Below are 19,973 nucleotides of genomic sequence, written 5' to 3'. Positions count from 1 at the left end.
TACCAACGTGGTAGGTGGACTTCGTCTTCTCACCTCTCCTCTCACCCTAATGCAGTCTATGTAGGATAAAGGGTCTTCCTTGCAGTTACGACTCACCACTCTGATGAGTTGAGGCAGAGGCAGAACCAAGAATATTTGGCGGGAATTCCAAACTCTGGACCATGAGAGGCACCTAACTTTTGTGAAATCTTTATCCATGTTGTATAATTGAGTAAAAAGAGTCACATACCACATACATCAGATATTTATCTCCAATTGAACAAAATCTTGTTCCTTCAGGAAGGATAACCATGACTATATGAATCAATAATTAATTATCATTGTTGGTCAACCCAATTTAATCCAGACCCAATCCAATCTATTAAAGCGAGTACCCTGGGGGCATCCTGAACAAAGGCATGCACTGGCCTGATCTCAGACCAGACCTCCCAAGCTTGAAGCTCTAGATGGAAAAGAGGCACGAACCACCAACAGTCAGAGACTTACATCTCCAGGTTTTCACACTCATGAAACAACTCATAGAATCTTTAACCGTAAATTTATCTTCTCTCGGCTCGTAAATTACATAAACCGTAAATAAACATAACCACCTCCAGCCCCTAAGCTTCTGCCCTGCAAATACAAATAAACCACCAAAGAATGGGGTAGTTGATGGTAATATACAGCATTTTTAGTGCATGCTCATTGCAATAGTAATGGTGAGAGAATCCTACCCCATAGGATTTGAAATGAACAGGGAGCTGGAACCCAGTCTTGATCAAACAAGATTAATTGTGAAGCAGACATATGGGTGGGCATCAGCGTCACCTCCTAGACCAGCCATCCCTCCTGCGTCATCCTCAGATTTCCAAAATGCGCTGCATTAAAAACATTGAGGAAGGATCAAACTGGAGCTCTCAAAAAGTACTTTACATATAAATAAATAAAAATCAATATATGGCAAGTATAGAAATATTCTGTATGCAAATAATTTTAAAGGCAGAAGTTCAGGAGAAAACTTGAGAAAAAAATGGAATGAAATTTATAACAAAAATTTAGCAAGAACTGAAACATGAGAAAAGAAGCATATTTAGTTAGGGAATGTGTTGAATATCTTAAGAAAGCAACTGATACAGCCTGCATACGCTTCACCTCTGCTTGTTTGCCAAGAAGATGGATAAAAAGATTTAAGTAAGAATACTATAACCACCACTGGTGGAGCTGCTAGGGCCTAGAGGGACAGGTGCCCCCCTTGAAAATGTTAAAACAAAAAAACTCAACTTCTTGCAATAGGAGAACTTGAACCCAGGACTGTTATTGCCCCCTTTAACAATGACAAGTTTGAACCATTGGGGGCTAAGGCCCATATAAGTGTTAAAAGTTGCCCCTCCTGTACTAAACTGCCGGCTCTGCTACTGATAACCACCCTTCAAACCCAAAGTAGTTCTAAGGCATCAAAATTCCATTTATTTTTTCTCTCCTATCCAAAAAGATTACCATTTTATTTTGGTGAAAAGTTTTCACTGAGCAATTACTCGAACAATAAATTTAATCCTATTTGGACCTTTGGGTGTTTTATGACCATTCTGTATGACAATTGATCCCACCAACTCAAATAGATCTCATTAGAATCATGCCATTAACCAGTCCATTTTATAGATGCACCTGGTAGTTAAAAATCATATTATTTCATCTCAAAATTTCTATCCATTTATGGTTGTTTAGCTTCATCCATCATATATGCCATAAAGTGACCAAGATCATTGACTTGCCTGTTTGTGCTGTCACATAGCCCTTCAAGAATTGATCGCACTTTCTTCTCACTTTTAATGGATGGAGCTAACACACATGCCTGAAATCATCTCAACAACCAATCCTCAATCAATAAAAGAAAATTCGTGAGGGAGGGATTCCAAGAAGGAATGTTGGAGTTGAATGGTTAATTTACCAAGAAGGATGGTGGCAAGCCATATCTAAGGATACTCTCTGCAAAGACACGTACAGCACAAAAATGCATCCAGGAGCTGAAAACCTGCAGGAGAAACTCATGATATAAAAATAAAATTACCAAAATTTAACATTGGAAGGAAACAACAATAGCCACACTCTATCAACAACACAAGTCATTCACATCCTAAAGATAGACAACCACACAAGGTCAACCAAGTCCCAATCACAACTATACATGTAGGCACCAACTTGTAGTACCATCAGACCATTTACTTAACACCAAAATAATGATTAATGATCAGTACTACAACTTCACCATAATTTTTTTCAATTGTTCGTTTTCCATCTGTAACTAATTTTACTTTAAAAACATGAAACATGTTCATGGGTAAGGCTAGAAGGAGACTATATCATCTTTTAAGATAGAAAAGACAAGGGTTGGAAAGGGTCCTTTCAATAAAAGATGGCAGGAAGTTATAAAACACAAAATACTTATATAATTAAACCAGTTAGATGACAGTAAAGTGCAATTCTAACAATTGTATAGGTCAAGGACTCGATAAAAAATCCATTATCAGAAGCTTTTATCATGCAAAATAATATACCAGTCCCCTTGAACCTGTATCATGTCATGGCCTTTATTATCAATTACCATGACAGACAAATTATAAATGCAAAATCCAAGGGGGAAAATTATCTCCTGACTTGACCTTACATCAAACTATCAAACTTGCTATTTCCATTTTGCTTAGTTTCTACTTTCATGTAACAAATACATATCAAAGCCTCTTGAAACTTTCATGATATTTCAATTATTTCACAGGGAAAAAAAATTGGGAAAATTACCTCCCCATAACTGGTATAGCACCATTGCAAAAGAGTGCTCCTAAATGTTTCCTGGTCTCGCATCAATTTTTCCAACTCTTCCTTCCTACTTTCCTGTGCTTCTGAACTATATTCAAAATCACGAATCTGTATCACATGAAGAATCAAACATACACCCATTAAGTACAGATTTCCACTAAATCAAACATTAAACTAAAAGGCAATGCTATTTGGTCATGGAATTCATGAATTTGGCAATTTGCAGTATGTTCACTAACAAAAAAAATCAAAATAGTATAAGTTTGAGGTAAAGTTATTTCTGTAGCATAATCCTTGAGTGTGTTAAAGAACAAACTCACGAATTTGAAATCCTCTTTCACGTGCATTTGTTCTAAAATTGTCAGCAACACGGTGAAACAGGGTTACAGTGTATAGCGCATACTCATTGTCTTCATGCAGCTTCTTGGATGACCTGGGGACCTGAAAGAGGTTAGCTCAATTAATCAGGTAGAAATAGGAGGATCACAATGAACAAAAAGTCAAACAATGCATTCAAATACTCCAGAAATTTAAAAGGTATGACATCACACGAGCCAATTACCAACCTACTGCAGATGATATCTTCAGGACCATAATTCGCTTAAGTTAGAATATATAGCCAGAAAAAATAGTTCTTACCACATAGCTAGTCAATGTTTCATAACTTGACAACCAGTCCTTCTGAGAATACTTGGGAACAATTGCAAGAAGTGTCACTAAATGTTCTGAGGCAATAATGTCCTCTGGCTTTACTAGGTTGGAAAGATCACGAACAGCTAGGCTGAAGCAAGCAAAGAGGTCGATCAGAAAAGAAATCACAGTAAATAAAATCTTGTTTGTCCTACAAACAGATTTCAACCAAGGTATACCTTCCACTTTGCTTTCGATTAATAGCATTGAGCTGACTGCGCACATTATTATACTCAGCAATGCGAACCTAGCATAAGAAATAATGATTCAATGCCCAAACATCCAAATACAGTCTACAAACTGTAAACCAAATAAGTAAAAATATGTATACAATTTTTTTTTATCTCATTGTAAATTGGTTTAATTATTGAATCAAGAGTTGCAATATAATCAGACAACCTAAGTAAAAGAAAGGCTTTACCTGCTGAAGGCAGTGTGGAACAACACAATGCCAAGGTCAGTATCCAGTAACTGATTCCATAAATAGATGAATATTTGCATATAACAAGAGAACATTATATTACTAAAAAAAAAAAAAGGGATTACGGAACATTTTTATGATCACATGATCATGAAATTCCTAACTAAGAGGGTTTATTTAACTAGGTTGGACGTCCATTTTCCCTGAAATTCAAACTCTATTCACGTTTCATATGTTCTGTTTGAGCCCATCTATTATATCTTAGATTCCCTGTTTAATCTTGTCTTTCATTACTCGCTCAAAGATCTCAGTTTCTTTTTGCTCAGGCTAAATTCAACTCGGACTATTGTTTTGGAGAGCTACTTCTATTGTGGTATGTAATTTTAGTATCATAACATGAAGTGGTTCAGGAGAACAAAGTTACCACTGATTGATAAACTATAATGTGTTTAATCGTTTAAAATTTGAATAAAGGATCTGCATATGGGACTTTTGTTCAATACCTTAAGATCATCCTCGATCTTTGATACTTGATGATGAATACTATCCACGATCTCCCTCAGAGGTGACATCGTGGGAAACTTGGCTTCGTCCCAAACAAATCTTCCATTAGAAAACGAAATTCAGTTCATCCATAAGATAAAAACCACCTAATTTCAAATCCAGACAATTTCCATAATCACCTGGTGAGGTAGGAATCAACTGGTACTCCATCCACCGTAAGTGCACTTGTCTCCACGCCCGATGCCTTCTCTAAATCCTCGATCTGGCGCCTGATCTTGTGTGTCACTCCTTCGACGAAGCTGTTTGACTGTAAATTTCACCAATCAAAATCTCTAAAGTTTCAATTCAATCAAAAAGATAGAAATATGAAATTTGGAGTTCAATTGGAGAAATTTTACCTTTTGAAGGTCATCGCTGAGGGATAATAGGGAATCTAGGGTTCCTACACGGAGATTAGGGATATTGAACTGCAAAAGACAAACAAAAAAGAGAGAGAGAAGCTAGTAACAAGAAAATGAAATATTTGAATTATGGAGAGAGATGAGAAAAATACGGGGATGGCGTACCCTGTAGAGAGGAGTGTCGAAGGAATGCTTAGAAATGGCGTCCTGTAAACGATTCCATAGAGAAGAAGCGGAGGTTCGAACTGGAAGAGACACCGACCAGTATCTGGTAGCCATTGGAAAATTGGGTTTGGAGCTCTGAATCGCAAGTGAAATAGCCGGAGGAGAGAGAGTTAGCAAGGATGTTTGGCAATGGCAGAGATCGGACTGCGTGGGAAAAAGGCAATGATGTCTGTCGTTTTATAATACGGTGAAACAGAATGTAATTTTCTGAGCCTGGGTCCTCTCCTGGTGAGGGAAGCCAACGACGTCGTATTATTCAAAAAAGATGCCCACCATGGTACGACGTCGTATTGAAAAAGTACAAATCGCCCACCGTGGGGCTCGAACCCACGACCACAAGGTTAAGAGCCTTGCGCTCTACCGACTGAGCTAGACGGGCTTTGTTGGTAAGAATATTTGACTTTATATTATATCTATATTTAAATTAATTCAAATCTACTCTAATTATCCCCCAAATTCCAAAAAATAAAGAAAAATAAAGAAAGGACACCTAAAAAAAAGGCTAAAAAGGTTATTTTAGTAATTGACATTGGATGGGAGTTTACGAACATATCTACAAATAGATAAAGTCTTTTGTAGACCAGTAGGCAACAAAGCTAATTAAAGCTTCCTCCAAAGTATAGTTTATGTACTTATATCCCTTCTATTCCGCTGCTCATTAAATATTTTCTTCTTTCCCTAGCCTGACTTACCAATACTAAGGACGACGATTGAAGTTTCTAATATTTGCATGGGTGCACTATGTACAATCTAAGTGCCACACGAGTGCTTAGAAGGCACCTAAGGTTGTGATAACATTCTAACTACACTAGATATTGCATTAACACCCAAAATTTCATTAGCAAATTATCATCTGAAATCAATATTTCTAGCATTTTTATCAGCTGTCAGTCCAAGAGAAAAGGAAGACATATATGCAAAAGACATTTCACAAGTTTTTTACTTGTTATTTATTATTACATATCACCCATTGTTGTTGGTAGCTGCAGGCAGCAAGCTATTGTTTAGTACAACAATGATACACCACTGGGCACGCAGAAGCTCAACAGAAATCATCGAGTGACAAGCTCTCTACAGATCCAAAGCCTTCCAGTGCTCCAAATCTTGAATAGTTGCTCACTGATCCACCAGGATAGTTGGTCATCGAGCCACCCAAAAAGTCAAGCGGAGAATCATTCGAGAAGGTAGTCTCATACACAAACGATGTGCCTGTGTCCATTGCCAGAAAATAATTTGATCGATTGGCCTCCAGATCTTGAAGAAAGAGGTCACTGACAGCGATATTCTTACTTAGATCACCGTGCAGATTTTTTTCAGAAGCCTTCCTAGCCTCAATCACCTAAGAAAATTTCAACATAATACATATTAACCATTTGCAATTAAGCTGCTGAAACAGTCAAAGAGCAGCAGCACGCTTACTAAGCTCTGAGTTTGACCATCATGGTAAAGCATAATGTAGTCTCCAAGCTGTAGTCCATGAACATTAACAAATTCCCCTGAGAAAATTCATTATGAGCATGACAACAAACCTATGGTTTGGTGGAAAATTAAAAGAGAAAAAATGTTAATGATCCACTCGCACGATTGCACTCACCGGTGTTCTCAAGCACATACATTCGGCTATTATTATTGGGCCAAAACCTGCATATAAATTGATCCTACCATTAAAAAAATGATTTGGTTGTACAATTGAGAATCAAATTAATCGATCATAGTAGAGAAGTAGGTATAAATTATTAATGACTCGAACCTGTACTTGAAGTTCCAAACATGCTGGCCATCCAAATCATACATGGTGATGAGAATCCCTTCCTTTGCCTCAAGGAGAGGGAGGTGAGTCTCAGCCGATTTCTGAAGCCAAATGTCCCGCATTTTAGTAAGGTTTCGTAAGCAAATAAAGTCCAACAATGGCAGTTGTTATGCGACCCTAGCTCTTCACGGGAGTTCAAACAATATGAGTCAAACTACAAACCTTCGGGAGTACCATTCTCCTAAGGGAGCCTACATCGCTGTTCTTGAGTTCTTTCTCGAAAAGAAATCTTAGCCACTTTCGATCAATTGCCTAAACCATAACATCAATGTGTAAGGCATTACATGAAACACTTGGCCATCCAACAAAGGATGTAAAATAGGGCTACATTTACTCAACCTCTCACTAGCCAACAAATTAAGTTCCAACACCCCAAAAAGTAGAATCTAGTGAATTTTGATATTAAAATAGTAGTTTTTTTTTTTTTTTTTCTCTTTATTGTTTGCATTTCTGGTTTGAGATGAAGCCTCACTAGGATATACCAAATAACTATACATAGAGTTTTTTTTTTTTTAATTAAAAATAAAAGAAAAATCCCAGAAGATAATGTGTACAGAAACACAGATCCAGTAAACTCACCGTACTCCGATCACCTGGAGAACTCAGATATGGAGTCAGAAAACGTGAAATCCCAAATAAGGATAATCATTACAATAAAAAAAAATGGAAAATCAAGTGGTTTTGTTTTTAAAGATGGGACTAAGAACTTAGAAGGAAGAGAGGAGAGAAAAAGAAAGCTCACACGTGCGGGGGGAGGGGGAGGCACGTGCGGGGAGGTGGAAGGAGCAAAAGTGAGAAGGTTGATGGTGGATGATCGCCTCTGTCTGGGCATCCTTTTCCTCCCTTGGACACCGAAACTGGAAGCGGCAACGAGGTCACGAGTGGGTGGACTCCGATCCGACCCCTCATGAGTCTTGTCCCCTCTCACTGTGACAAAGCTAAGCTCACCCCCAACACCTGCCATTAAAGCATACGCCTCGTTTTGCTCCATCATTAGGATTTAGGGTTAGGGGAGAAGGTGGATGGTCGAGCCCTTGTCACCCACTAGTTTTCTGTGAGACTGTCGTCTGCCCTCTCTCCACCGGTGATGGAAGCTCTGCAATCACGATATGGAGCTGATAAAGAGAAAGCTTCGGTACATAGTGGGCTTCTTTTTTCTATTTTTAGCAAGGGTTTGGCGCGTGCAGTCTCTGGTTCGGGTGACACTTGTGGAACCTGCATTCATACTTTGCTTTTTTGATATTTGTTTGTTTATATCTAATGGGGGGCTTTGGATTCTAAACAACAGATCACGAACCGGGGGTTAGGGTTAGGGTTCGGGTTCAGATTCCATTTCTTCTGTCTTTTTTTTTTGGGAGGTGAAAAGCTAGAGCGTTGCGTGGGTTAGAGTGCGTGAGAGGATAGGGTCTCTGGGTGGAGAGGAGTGGTTAGGGTTTGGCCAAGCGGTGGTTGACGGATGGGTGGTGAAGGTTGCTATGTTGCTCTTGTTTTGAGCTCCAGGTGTTGAAAAAGCTCTGAATTCTGAAACAGAAATCAATGGCGTTTGGGCATATTGGAAGTTCCGTCTTTCATGTTCATACTTCCACTCTCTCTCCCCCCCTCCTCTCTTTCTCTCTCTACCTATAGCAATAGAGAAGCGACGTGGTTTTGAATTTGAAACGGGCAATAGAAACGGCTCTTTTTTTGTTGCGTTCTCCTGCGCGCTACTCCCAGGAACCTTCCCGTGGTTGCACTATACGGAAAGCATGATACCTGGACACCTGCATTCCTTACCCTACGATCTGTAGACTTTTCATCGGTTTTAAATTATTCCGTTGGTGTCTCACATGTAGCGGAGCGGAACCCAGAGATATTAAATCGATTTGAGGCTGTTCCACTTAATTAGACCCACTGATTTATGTAATTGATAAGCCACGTGGCGATCATGCAGAGGTGGATAAGAGATCAGAGAAACCAGCTACCATTTCCCGCTAGAAAATTTTCCGGAGGTGATACCCTAGTTTTCTCGCTCCCAGTCCCGGCCCGGATTCACAGGGCATGCCAAACGCCAATAAAAACTTGGGAGCAGACGCTAAATTCACGATGCCATTAATACAGGCATCCTGTATTTATTTATTTATTATTTTTTTTTAATAAAGAAAATATCATCCCAATTGAAGTCTTCAAAATTTTCAGTACTATTTTTAGTGATATTTTCAATACATAGCTGCTTCTTTTATTAGGTTTAGTAAAATTCTTCTTAGGATGAATTAGAAGATAAATCTAATAGAGCATTTTGATTTTGAGAAATTAAATTTTTTTATTTTTGGTATCACGTGCTTTCATGATTTTCTCAATTACTTTTGTTGTGGCCTGATATATGACTCAGATGAAAAGTTTATTTTTAACACAAACCTTTGCTTCGAGCAAGCATGACAAAAGTCCTGCCTTAAATAAGAGGGGCATAATCTCCTACATAGAATTTCACAAAGGTTATATGATGGCTATAAGCGATAGTAGCCACCACATGCTATCCCTTTAGGTTATGTTTGGTTCCTGAAAAATACTAAAGAAAGAAAAAAAATATAAAGAAAAATGATTTTTTCATGTTTGGTTGTCATATGAAAAATATCAAAGAAAATCAAATATAATTAAAACTAATTAAAAGTTTATATATTTTTAAATTATTTAATCTTTATATTAATGAGTTAAAATAAATAAAATGAGTTTGAAGTAACAAAAAAAATAATTTATCAACTTTTAATCTATTTTTTTATTTTCTTTCACTTTTTCTTTCTTTCTATTTTTCTTTTGTATTTTCTTTCTCTTGCATTTTTCTTCAAATTTTTTGGGAACCAAACATAGCCTTAGTGATTGTTTGGTACACCGTGGAGTACATTCCCTCATAATTGTTGCATGACAAGTGCAAATGTGTGGAACATGCCACAATTGATGCACTATCATACAATACCTTTCTTATCTGTCGTTCCCATAAAAAAGAACTTATACACTAAGCTTTGCTTACTTAGCTTGTTGGCGTTACGACCAATTGCTACTCTGTTCATGCTTTTATTTTATCAACTTAGGATTGGAACATTTATCATCAATCAACGCTTCAAACCGTAACTTGAGCTATCCAAAGTCTTATTTATTGATCACCTCCTTAAGAAAGTAACATTATAATGTTGGATTAAGAGTTGTTGTTAGCACCTTAGTCATTAAAATGTAAGATATGGGCATGTTTGGTGGCACCTTGTGCCCACACAGCCCAAAGCATGTTAGCGGTGCCATGCTTAAACTCAAACAAGGAGTTGTGACTTAGAAAACACACTTATGGCAGAGGTTGTTGCTTCCAAAGGCACAAATATGTAGGAACTTAACTAAGGCAACCTTGAAGGATTAGAGTAAGTTGAATGACATAGCACAACAAGGCTGTGTGTGATGGGTAGCAGGCAATGCAATAAGTGCACACGACATAGCCAACACATGTTGAATGACTCAAGGGCAAGATGTGCGATAATGACAATGTGTGGTGTCTTTCAAGTGCTGGATGTTGATACTTTGATGGGTTCCCTAGGTTTCTAGAAGCCTAAGAATAATTTTTCAAGTGATTAGGTATTTTTCCTTATTTTCTATAATTTGAGAAAATCCACTATGCTTGCGGAAGCATCCTTGGTATTTCCTCTTAGCATATTTGAAACAACTCAAAATGATTTTTAGGGAGGGGGTGGTAGCCTCACTTGGGACAACCTAAGGGTATGAGCTATGATAGGACACAGGCAGACCCAAGGCACACCAAGCCTCTAAATAGATAAGTGCAAGGCACCACTAGGCCTTGACCACACTTAAGTGCACAATGGCTTAGGCAGACATAGGAGCATGGACACAAAGCCTTGAATAGAGCATGATACATGTTGAATGTGGGCTATGTGGCCGAGATGACATTAGATGCAGGCAATTTGGTGCATGAGTTGCATGTGAGCAATGCTATGTGTATGTGCCTTGGGCATGACTAAGGTCATGAGACCTTACATGAGATGAAAGGCTTTGATACTAAGCAAGGGTTATCTTGGTGAGGCACACTTGTGCATGTGAGTGCATTACATGCAAGACATGTGGGGTTTGTTAGTTGAAACATGTAGACACAAGGGTTGGTTGGTTGAAAAGATTCTATTGGTACATTAGCGTATATAATTTAAGTTGACAATTTTATTCATTTATTCTAGCATAAAAGTTTTCTACATAGTATGTTTTACTTTCCTTTGAAGATTCAAAGTTACTGCGTCATCAACTAAATAAATAAAAGTAAATATAGAAAGGTTTGAGAAAGACTAATAGGATTTATACAAGGCTCGTGGTATATTAAAGTTTGTTTAAAAAAAGAAATTGAGAAACTTGAGTTGTCCATCTCTTTCAGTCCAGTTTTGATGTTTTTTCCTCTTGTTGCTGCTCCTTGGGCTGCGCAGGGAAGTATTTTATACCAACAAGATCGCCAACTCGGCTGATAACCTGACAAAAGAAACCGTTTTAAGTGTATAACCATGGATGGAGCACACCCATTAAAAGACTCATAACCATGGATCCGAAACAAGAGCAACACAATTTCTGAAAGATTGGATCAATCTTCATTGTTTTTGCATCCATAGTAGAACATACTGACCAAGGTAATTAGTCAATCATGTTTATCTCTGCATAGGAATGGATTGTGCAAAAAGAACCAATATGCAACCATGGTGCTATCCATCCTTTTTCTGTGTGTGATGAAACCTCCTCAAAAGGAAATGACATACAGGGAATAAATGACAAGCAATGGTAAGAATATACTTTGAGGAGAACATAAGGGATGGCCCGAAAAAGAGAATACATTTAAATCAAATTACCTCCAAGCCTTTAATCAGGTCTTCTTTGGTATGAGATGCAGATATGCAGATACGTGCCCTTGCTAACAGTAGTGGGGTGGCTGGAAAAGCAGACATTACAACGGCCACCTGTAACAGCACCATTGACTTTGATAAAAAGCCATGAAATGAGAATAAACTGTGCCATTTGAAGGACAGGTCATACAGACATGAGCTAAAAGTCCAGAATGGAATAATCGTAGTTATAGGACACGTGCATGTCTTGATGGACTCACATTTTGCTTGAGGCACTCTCGCGAGAAGGCAGGAATTTTGCCAGGATTATAAAGCATTATTGGCATCACTGGAGAGTCATTATCCCCAATAACCTCAAAACCCATGCTCTGCAGTTCTGACCTGAAAAAGTTGCTATTCTCACGTATTTGTGCAAGTTTTTGGGCTCCTACATGGACACAAGAGCACTAAAATCAAAAACAATTAAAGCAATGGAGAGTCTGGAACCTAAAGATTCAAGAATAGAAGTTAAAACCAAGCATGACAGAAGATTTATTTATCCTACCTCTACAAGAACCATCCTCTCCAAGAATAACCTTTATAGCAGAGATAATTTGTTGCACAGCTGGTGGTGACATTGAAGTTGCATAAAGATGAGCAGGAGAAGTGTGTTTCAAGTATTGAATGAGCTCCTGAAGATACCAACAGAAGTTTCAACTATAATAAATGCAAATCAAAGTACATAATAAAGTTTACCCACCTGAATCCTGACATTTTCAGGAAAGGACAGCTTATTAAAAAAATGGATGCAGCATTAGTGATAAAGTTCAGCGCTGTGATGCAGCCAATGCATGCATAACAAGATTCAGTACCAAGTGAAAAAATACATTCCATAAATATAGTAAAACGAGGTCTAGAAATGTTTAGCCAAATAATGTTCAGTTTCATTAGTTGCATACAAACATAGACTTGATGATTCATAACTGCATAATGAGGCAAAAATCAAACTATAAAGGTGTTTCAAGTCAACTTGGTATTTAGACAACACCCATAACCAACCAAATGGATCAATGTCCTTGTAGGCCAAATACACAGTAAGGGAAACACAGATCCTTCTCTGGTTATTTAACATCAAAATACTTGATGTCCTGTGACTTAATGTGGCTTTTCCATAAAGTTGTCAACTAACTTTGTTCTTTCAGTTCAATTCATTTGAAAGGGAAAAAAATTAATAGCAGAATTAAAAGGTGTATATCGTGCCCATAGAATGTTCTCCTGATTTACATTCCATGTCATTGACACCCAATCCCTGGAGATGGAACCAAGTGAGCCATTCAGAATCCATATCTTATCTCCTTGTTGAAGGGCATTCTCAAGTGGTCATAATCCATGTCCTAGAAAGAATGAAGCCCCTTTCTATTTGTGGAAATTAATCCTGGAAATCAAAGGTCTTAAAAGGAATATATTAGTGTCATTTATGCAGGGAAGCAAATTAAGGGGCTGATAAATTAGCCGGGACAAACTATTCAATTAACAGGTTAAAATTTAGGATAAGTGTATTATTTCCAACAACCTTTTGTGGGAAGACTTGTGTGGAGCATCCTTATAAAGATGTATTCATTAGCATTCCTTAGAATATTGCCTTTTTCCACACACACCCACACACACACACACATACATATATATATATATATCTCACAGTCAACTGAGGGCAGTTGCAAAAACAAACCTTTGATCCTGCAATATAGCCACCACATGATCCAAATGATTTAGTAAATGTTCCCATCAGGATATCCACATCAGCAGGATCCACTCCTAAGAGCTCACAAACACCTCTTCCTGTTTTCCCAACTGCACCTATGCTGTGGGCCTCATCCAAATAGGAATATGCCTACAACAGGGTTGAATGTAGTGAATGCTCAAAAGAGAGTGGGGGGGAGGGGGGGGGGAAGAGACAAAGAGAACTATTCACTTAGAAAAAGCAACAAAAATATTTCTCTTCTTACATATGCATACATACATACATACATACATTATATATATATATATATACACACACACATATATATAAACATGAATCAAAAGAAAAAAGGGAAAAAGAGAGAAAAAGGAATGAATTTTTTTTTTTTTTTTGTTATGCTCAATTCTATATATTCGGTGGCCAAAAGTTATATTTTATTTTCTCATTTGTCATTTTTAGAAAATAATCAACTTCAAGGAAAGGTCACTTCTAATAATGTTCATTATATTTTTAACATTGTGAACTTCACACAACAACATGATAGCATACTGAGTTACAGAGGCTACATCTCGGCACAACCTTATATTTTTTACATATTGCTATTATCTCAGGAAGTTTGCAAAGATCCCCTTCCATGCTGTATATTCCCTCCACAACAACCATAATCTTCTTCCAAGGTCTATGCGTCCTGGGCTGTCCTTCAGCAATTTGTTCTCTCAAAACTTCCTCCAAATGAGAGGGTGCTGGAAGCAAAATGGCAATAAAGAAACAAAGCATGGAAAATATTTCAATTAAATTCCAAAGAGTATGTGCCTTCAGGAAAACCAAGCAGAAAATGCAGTTTCCAAGTGGTCAGTCCATTATGTATCATTGCCATTATGCATCATTTTTGCTCGATTTGCATTTTTGCCATTATGTATCATTTTTACTCGAGTTACTAACATGGTTCTGAAGGAAAACTTATTGCCATTATGTATCATTTTTGCTTGATTTGCATTTTTCCATTATATGGATAAGATATAAACATTGCTTGCAACTCCTATTACATACAAGTGGTTTGATCAACATGAAGTGTGAGACATTTCTGTAGCTCATCACTTCGAGCTAAGCTTAGGCAAGCTAATACTTAGCTTGGTGGTAGGGATCATATATTCCTCAGAACTTTTAAAGTTTCCAATTATATAGAGTAGTATCACTAGAGCTTATGATATTTCTAGATATTAGATCTTCACCTACAAAATAAAAAACATCAATGTACTCTTGTGTAGTGCAATACAGACTGGTAAATCGTTCCCTTTATAATGTCACCAGTGACAAATGAATTGTCGTATTGATCCTTTAAATAATGTCACCACTCTTTCAAACAAAATGCAAAACGGCATATCCACCAAAACTATGCAACTATTTTCATTAGCCCCAAACCATTCTTTTTCCCCCAATCAAAGCCAACATGACTGCTTGTCCTTGCTCCCCTTGCTTGTTTGACATTTGCAAGTTGAACAAACAGATGAAGCTGCTCAATAAGAGGTCAAGCAATTACCGAATCAAGCTTTAGCTCAAGCCAGATTTAACTGCCCTCTAGCTAAGACACCTTATAGGCATCATATTTTTAAAAAGTAAAAACCATATATGCCACATCAAGACTTACTATTATGTTGGAAAACACGAATAGTAGCTCCAGATCCTCGAGCACCATTCACAATGGAGCTATGATTCAAAGAATCACTAATAATTAAGCCTCCCTGTAAACAGAAATAACAAGCCAAAACATTCACATTCAAGGATTAGTGACACAAAGCTTCTAAGCCACGTGAACCCTTGTTATGAAGTGCTCTTATTAGTTAACTGTACAAACCTTACTAATCAGAACTGGAAGGATGGCAGAGTTTGTCGCGTAGCCCATTCCAAACACTATAGCAGCTGGTTTTCCAACAAAATTTGCGACATACTTTTCCAATTCATTATGCATCATTGTTGTGCCTGATAGATGAAATGTGTCAGTAGAAATTTAAATAGACGAATAACTAAGCATATGTATTTTAAAAATAATACACATACCACCATCAGCCCGGCTACTACAGGTGCTTGGTGAAAATTTCTTCAATGATTCAATTACACGTGGAGTGCAGTATTCATCCGATGCAGCAAAGCCAAGGTAGTTGTATGATCCCAAGTTAAGGCATCGACTGATATTGCTAGTTCGTCTGCATGAAATCGATTAGTTGATAGATACTAAAAATTTATGAGTTTTAGCTTACACTGGAGAATGTAAATCAGGGCAACCATAAATCATTGTGCACCATATTCAGACCCTTAAAGTTTGCTAGTTTTTCCATCCAATGATAATGTTATGGCTGCAAATCCTAAAAATTTTATTGTGTGGCAAAAATGAAGTCAAGCAAATAAATAAACAGATAAGAAACTAACTTCAACCAAAAATAAGAGAAAACTAAATACTCCTTATAAGACAAGGCTAAGTATCTGATGCAAAAAGGGAACCTTACTTCAATGTCTTGTTATTGTCATTGGAGTTACGTTCGATCACATCTAACCAAGCATCAGGAGCATTTGATATTGGTCTTCCAAAACAGTCCTGTCAATGGAAAGATCAATATGAAAAATCACATTTATGTGGATAATTCAATGGGAACAAATGCACATAAACATGAAATTTTATAAATATCCAAGCAATAGAGAAATGTAAGGCATGTGCTTCTAGGAGGATGCAGCTCAATAGGATTGCAATTGCTTAACTAGATGGGTGGCAGGCATTAATTGATGATGATAAATGACAAAAATAACTTCTATATGATCATTTAATATCAAAATTGCAGAGGGAGGGGTAACTTTTTCCCGAAATATCCTAAAAACTAGCATGTAACCATTGCACAAAAAATTAACAAATTTAAAGAATTACTATGTTGCCAAGAATAAGCCATTGCACAAAATCCTTCTCTTTATGATGCAATAACTTTTGGTCAAGCTTTTCCCACTTAAAAATGATGATGCATCATGAAAACATTGCCCAAATCATGTCCCAACCAGGCACACGAATCAGCAAAGTTTGACCTAGATGCCTTTACTAGATTGGTTATATATACAGGAAGTTGAAAGAAAATAAATTTCCAAAACTTTTTCCTTGCTCTAAACAATGAATGATAAGTAGGGAGGTTTTGAATGCGGGACATACGACAAAAAAATCTTTCATAATCCCTATGAGGTTACAACACCAAAAAATTGGAAGATTTTTAAATCAATACCACCCCATGGGAATAATTTTTGCATTATTCATGCATTCATGTCCCATTTTCACTTCAAAAAATAACATTACTTATGCATCAATCGTCAACAACTGTGGGGGTAAAAAATAAGTTCCTTAGTGGATGGATTGATGCAGGATAGTGAAGGATACTTGAGTACGACAATAAGTCATGGGACTCATCAACCTTTGCAGAAATCCAGGGGCAATTTCCCATTCATTTAGAATGAAAGGTAACTAGTGCAATCTTTATGGTAACATTTCTCCATGACATCTAAGAATCCTCCTTTGACTTCATCATCCTCCTTTGACTCCATCATCCTACACACCCAAACCAAAGCTTGACCCTCATTTTTTTCTCTTGCTTTTAATTGCAGCTTATAGGGCTCTCAACTTCATCACAACCATCATTTGGAAAACTTTGCAACAATTGTCATATTCTTTTCCTAGGTTTTTGTGTTCCAGTGGATTAAATTTTGAAATTCTTCTGGTGAAAGATCATAAGAATTGCCAATTGGTAAAATACACGTGGCTTGATACTAATATTTCCTAAATTTGAAAAAGATAAAATATGACAATTTATCTCATTAAGAGGGGGAAAAGAACAGTGAAAATGAAAAGAATACAGATCAATTAGAATTATAGTAGATTTTCTGTAACCCTATCTCCCCCCTTCTCTCGAATTCAACCCTCCATGAAATCTTGAATGTCAAAAGCTCTACCATATAGTGGTTTAAAAGGGTGTGACTATAATTGTGAGCTGCAGGCTACTGACAAAGTTATTATGAAGTATCAGTTTTCATGGTTCTATATAGAATAATGAAAATGATGAACAGAACCATTGGTGGGGGTAAATTCCCATCCATTTCTAGCAATAATCGAACTGAACTGTTCCATTGAGTAACCCTTTATTGCACTAGCAATGATGAACACATTGAAATTCTTATATTGCTTAAAGTTTCAGGTCATCCCATATTAGAAACCGTTTTTCAGGATCAAATGTCAGAATCAACTCTAATCGAAAATCATCAACCTCAAAAATTCCATTGCAATTACCATAACGAGAATGATAAAACAGTGATAACAACAATAAGTACCTGAATACGAAGATATAGGCGTCGCTTATAGAAATCTTCAAGTCCCAAGCAGATTGGTGCGTACCCCTGCTTTAGCATGGTAAAAGCAACAATTAAGTGTGAAGAATTAACTACGCACGCAGACGCAGACACAAGAAAAGCCATAACAAAATACAAGTAGAAGAAACAAGAGACCTGAAGATTGTTGGAGCGAAACCAGTCCAAAATTTTGCGGAAGAGATCCCTGATTTGGCCGAAGACGAAGAGTAAGCCATAGCTGAAGTAGGTGGTTAAAGCAGTTACATATGGAATTGCGATCATTTGGATTTTTGTGCTGTGCTTGATGTTAGAATCGACGGTTTTGCGGTAGAGAAGGTGGAATTAGAGAAGACTTGAGGCGGCTGCCTGGTGGATACATGGAAGAGGTTAGATAACCAAACGCGTCATTGTCGAAGTCTGTCATTTGGCTGAAGACTTGGGAGTAACGGTGATAAAGTCGGCGTCCCGGAATCCAATTCGAATCTTCTGTTTTCCACTAAATTGCCGGATTCGCTGGTGGGAAACTGCCCAGCGGCTGCTGGGCCCAACAAACTTCACGTTGGGCCTCTTGGGAGGCCTTTTTCCGTTGACGCATGGACGACACAAAATTATACCACCTCTTCCTTTTTTCTCTCTCTCTCGGGGAATGGAATAAATTAAAATAAAAAATAATAATTAAAAAAAAGGTGTGTTTGATAATTGTTTTGGATAATAATTTTCTATTAAAAATTTTAAAATATAAACATGTTTAATAATAAAAAAATATTTTTTATTTATATTTTTAAAAATAGAAAATAAACCTTTTTTAGTTTTTTTTTTTCGATAATTGTTTTAAAAAATAATTATATAAACATGTAAAATAATTAAAAATAAAATCCTAGGTATAAAATTTATTTTTAAAAATAGATTAAAATATTTTAATCTTCCAAACAAACTTTTATTCAACAAAACATCAAAAAATAATTTTAAAAAACCGTTTTTCATAAACAAGCCCTTAACTATTAAATTCATAGTAATGACCAAAATAAATGTTTGAAATGTGGCTAAGTTGCTAAACATCACCAACTTACTTTATAATGTGATCAAATTATAATAACCAAATCAAGTTACTTTTCAAATGTGATAAATAACTTCTCAAGCATGAATTTCTTATTTTTCATGTGACCTTGTCAAGGAAATTGATAAACTTTTCAAATTATTTTTCCAAAATATAGGCTAAAGGGCCTTGATATTACATAGCACTAAAATTAGTTCTTTCAAATTGTAGGATAAAGAGCTTTAATTTAGCATGAAATTAAAAAATTACATTGAAGCTATGTTGCATGGAAGGAGTATTAAAAATCATAGTCGATATAGTCTAAGGTGGTGTTTGGTTTTTTTACTTAATTCTAAATAAAACTTTAATGCTTAATAATGTTAAGTATTAGACCATTTGTTTTTGTAATATTTTATTTCTATCAAATATTAAAAGGTAAAGAAAAATTAATATGTTATTTTTTCTATTTATAAAAAAATTAAATATTTTGACTTTTTTTATTCAGCAAAAATTTTATAATAAGTCATGAAAAAAAAAAATGACATAAAGTCTAAAAATAAATTACTTTAAGTAAAAAGCTAAAAAAACAAACACTCTTTAACATTGAAATCAATTCTTGCAATGAAATGAAAAAAAAAAAAAAAAAAAATTGTATACATGTCCTTGAGTTATTATTTTGAATTTTTAAGTCAAATAAAATGGTTTGTATTCTACAGTACACATAGGAAGTGGTTAGGGTTATAACTAATATGGTCTTCTCCCATTGTGTCAATCTCAAATTTATGCTATTGAAGGGTCTAGAGCTTATTCCTTTTACAAATTTGAGAATATTTGAACATATTTTCTTTTAAATATTATTAAAAAAAATAGTTGTTTAAGATGAAAATTCAAAATTATAATACTTTTTATCACTTGTTTTTTATTTTTGTATTGAATTTTTATTCTTAAAAAAAAATTATTTTTAATATTAAAATTTTTTATATTGAATTCGCCTTTGAGAAGAAACAAGTTCATTTTTGCACTAAGTACATATTTTTAAAAGCTGAGCTATAGTGGATGTTTGGTAGACCAATTTAATAATTTAAAGTGACTTAATAATTTAATTTAAATTATTAAATAATTTAAATATGTTTGATAAAATTACTT

General features: G+C 36.1%; 3 protein-coding genes and 1 non-coding gene across 5 annotated transcripts; all 4 read right to left on the bottom strand.

Moving 5' to 3' along the window:
- Positions 1-255: 255 nt before the first annotated feature.
- Positions 256-5,214, bottom strand: LOC117931316 (V-type proton ATPase subunit C). Its single transcript, XM_034852264.1, has 12 exons — positions 4,975-5,214; positions 4,807-4,875; positions 4,588-4,715; positions 4,408-4,507; positions 3,663-3,730; positions 3,433-3,574; positions 3,118-3,234; positions 2,776-2,901; positions 1,928-2,011; positions 1,752-1,831; positions 714-857; positions 256-612 (listed from the first exon to the last, which is right to left on the bottom strand). The coding sequence occupies exons 1-11, from the start codon at positions 5,086-5,088 to the stop codon at positions 758-760; spliced, it is 1,128 nt and encodes a 375-aa protein (XP_034708155.1). The 5' UTR covers positions 5,089-5,214; the 3' UTR covers positions 256-612; positions 714-757.
- A 126-nt stretch (positions 5,215-5,340) lies between these two features.
- On the bottom strand, positions 5,341-5,413 carry TRNAK-CUU. Its single transcript has one exon. It is a non-coding gene; the product is annotated as a tRNA-Lys (tRNA).
- Positions 5,414-6,061: 648 nt separating this feature from the next.
- LOC117931429 (B3 domain-containing transcription factor FUS3-like) lies at positions 6,062-8,396 on the bottom strand. Its single transcript, XM_034852425.1, has 6 exons — positions 7,587-8,396; positions 7,007-7,096; positions 6,785-6,885; positions 6,629-6,675; positions 6,454-6,530; positions 6,062-6,373 (listed from the first exon to the last, which is right to left on the bottom strand). The coding sequence occupies exons 1-6, from the start codon at positions 7,836-7,838 to the stop codon at positions 6,077-6,079; spliced, it is 864 nt and encodes a 287-aa protein (XP_034708316.1). The 5' UTR covers positions 7,839-8,396; the 3' UTR covers positions 6,062-6,076.
- A 2,675-nt stretch (positions 8,397-11,071) lies between these two features.
- LOC117929588 (long chain base biosynthesis protein 2a-like) lies at positions 11,072-18,209 on the bottom strand. 2 transcript variants are annotated; one of them, XM_034849914.1, is made up of 12 exons: positions 17,948-18,209; positions 17,774-17,842; positions 15,922-16,010; positions 15,476-15,621; positions 15,273-15,397; positions 15,066-15,159; positions 13,997-14,160; positions 13,406-13,567; positions 12,242-12,368; positions 11,958-12,124; positions 11,704-11,811; positions 11,072-11,332 (listed from the first exon to the last, which is right to left on the bottom strand). In XM_034849914.1, exons 1-12 carry the CDS (start codon positions 18,071-18,073, stop codon positions 11,237-11,239), a joined length of 1,473 nt encoding a protein of 490 aa, XP_034705805.1. In that variant the 5' UTR covers positions 18,074-18,209; the 3' UTR covers positions 11,072-11,236. The 2 variants fall into 2 exon arrangements, with proteins under 2 accessions (XP_034705805.1, XP_034705806.1); XM_034849915.1 differs by having other exon boundaries at positions 17,774-17,839; positions 17,948-18,208.
- Positions 18,210-19,973: the final 1,764 nt, after the last annotated feature.

The sequence above is a fragment of the Vitis riparia genome, chromosome 14, assembly GCF_004353265.1.
Source record: "Vitis riparia cultivar Riparia Gloire de Montpellier isolate 1030 chromosome 14, EGFV_Vit.rip_1.0, whole genome shotgun sequence".
Classification (NCBI taxonomy): domain Eukaryota; kingdom Viridiplantae; phylum Streptophyta; class Magnoliopsida; order Vitales; family Vitaceae; genus Vitis; species Vitis riparia.
Note: the sequence above shows the minus strand (reverse complement) of the source record. Positions and strands in the feature narration are given on the sequence as shown.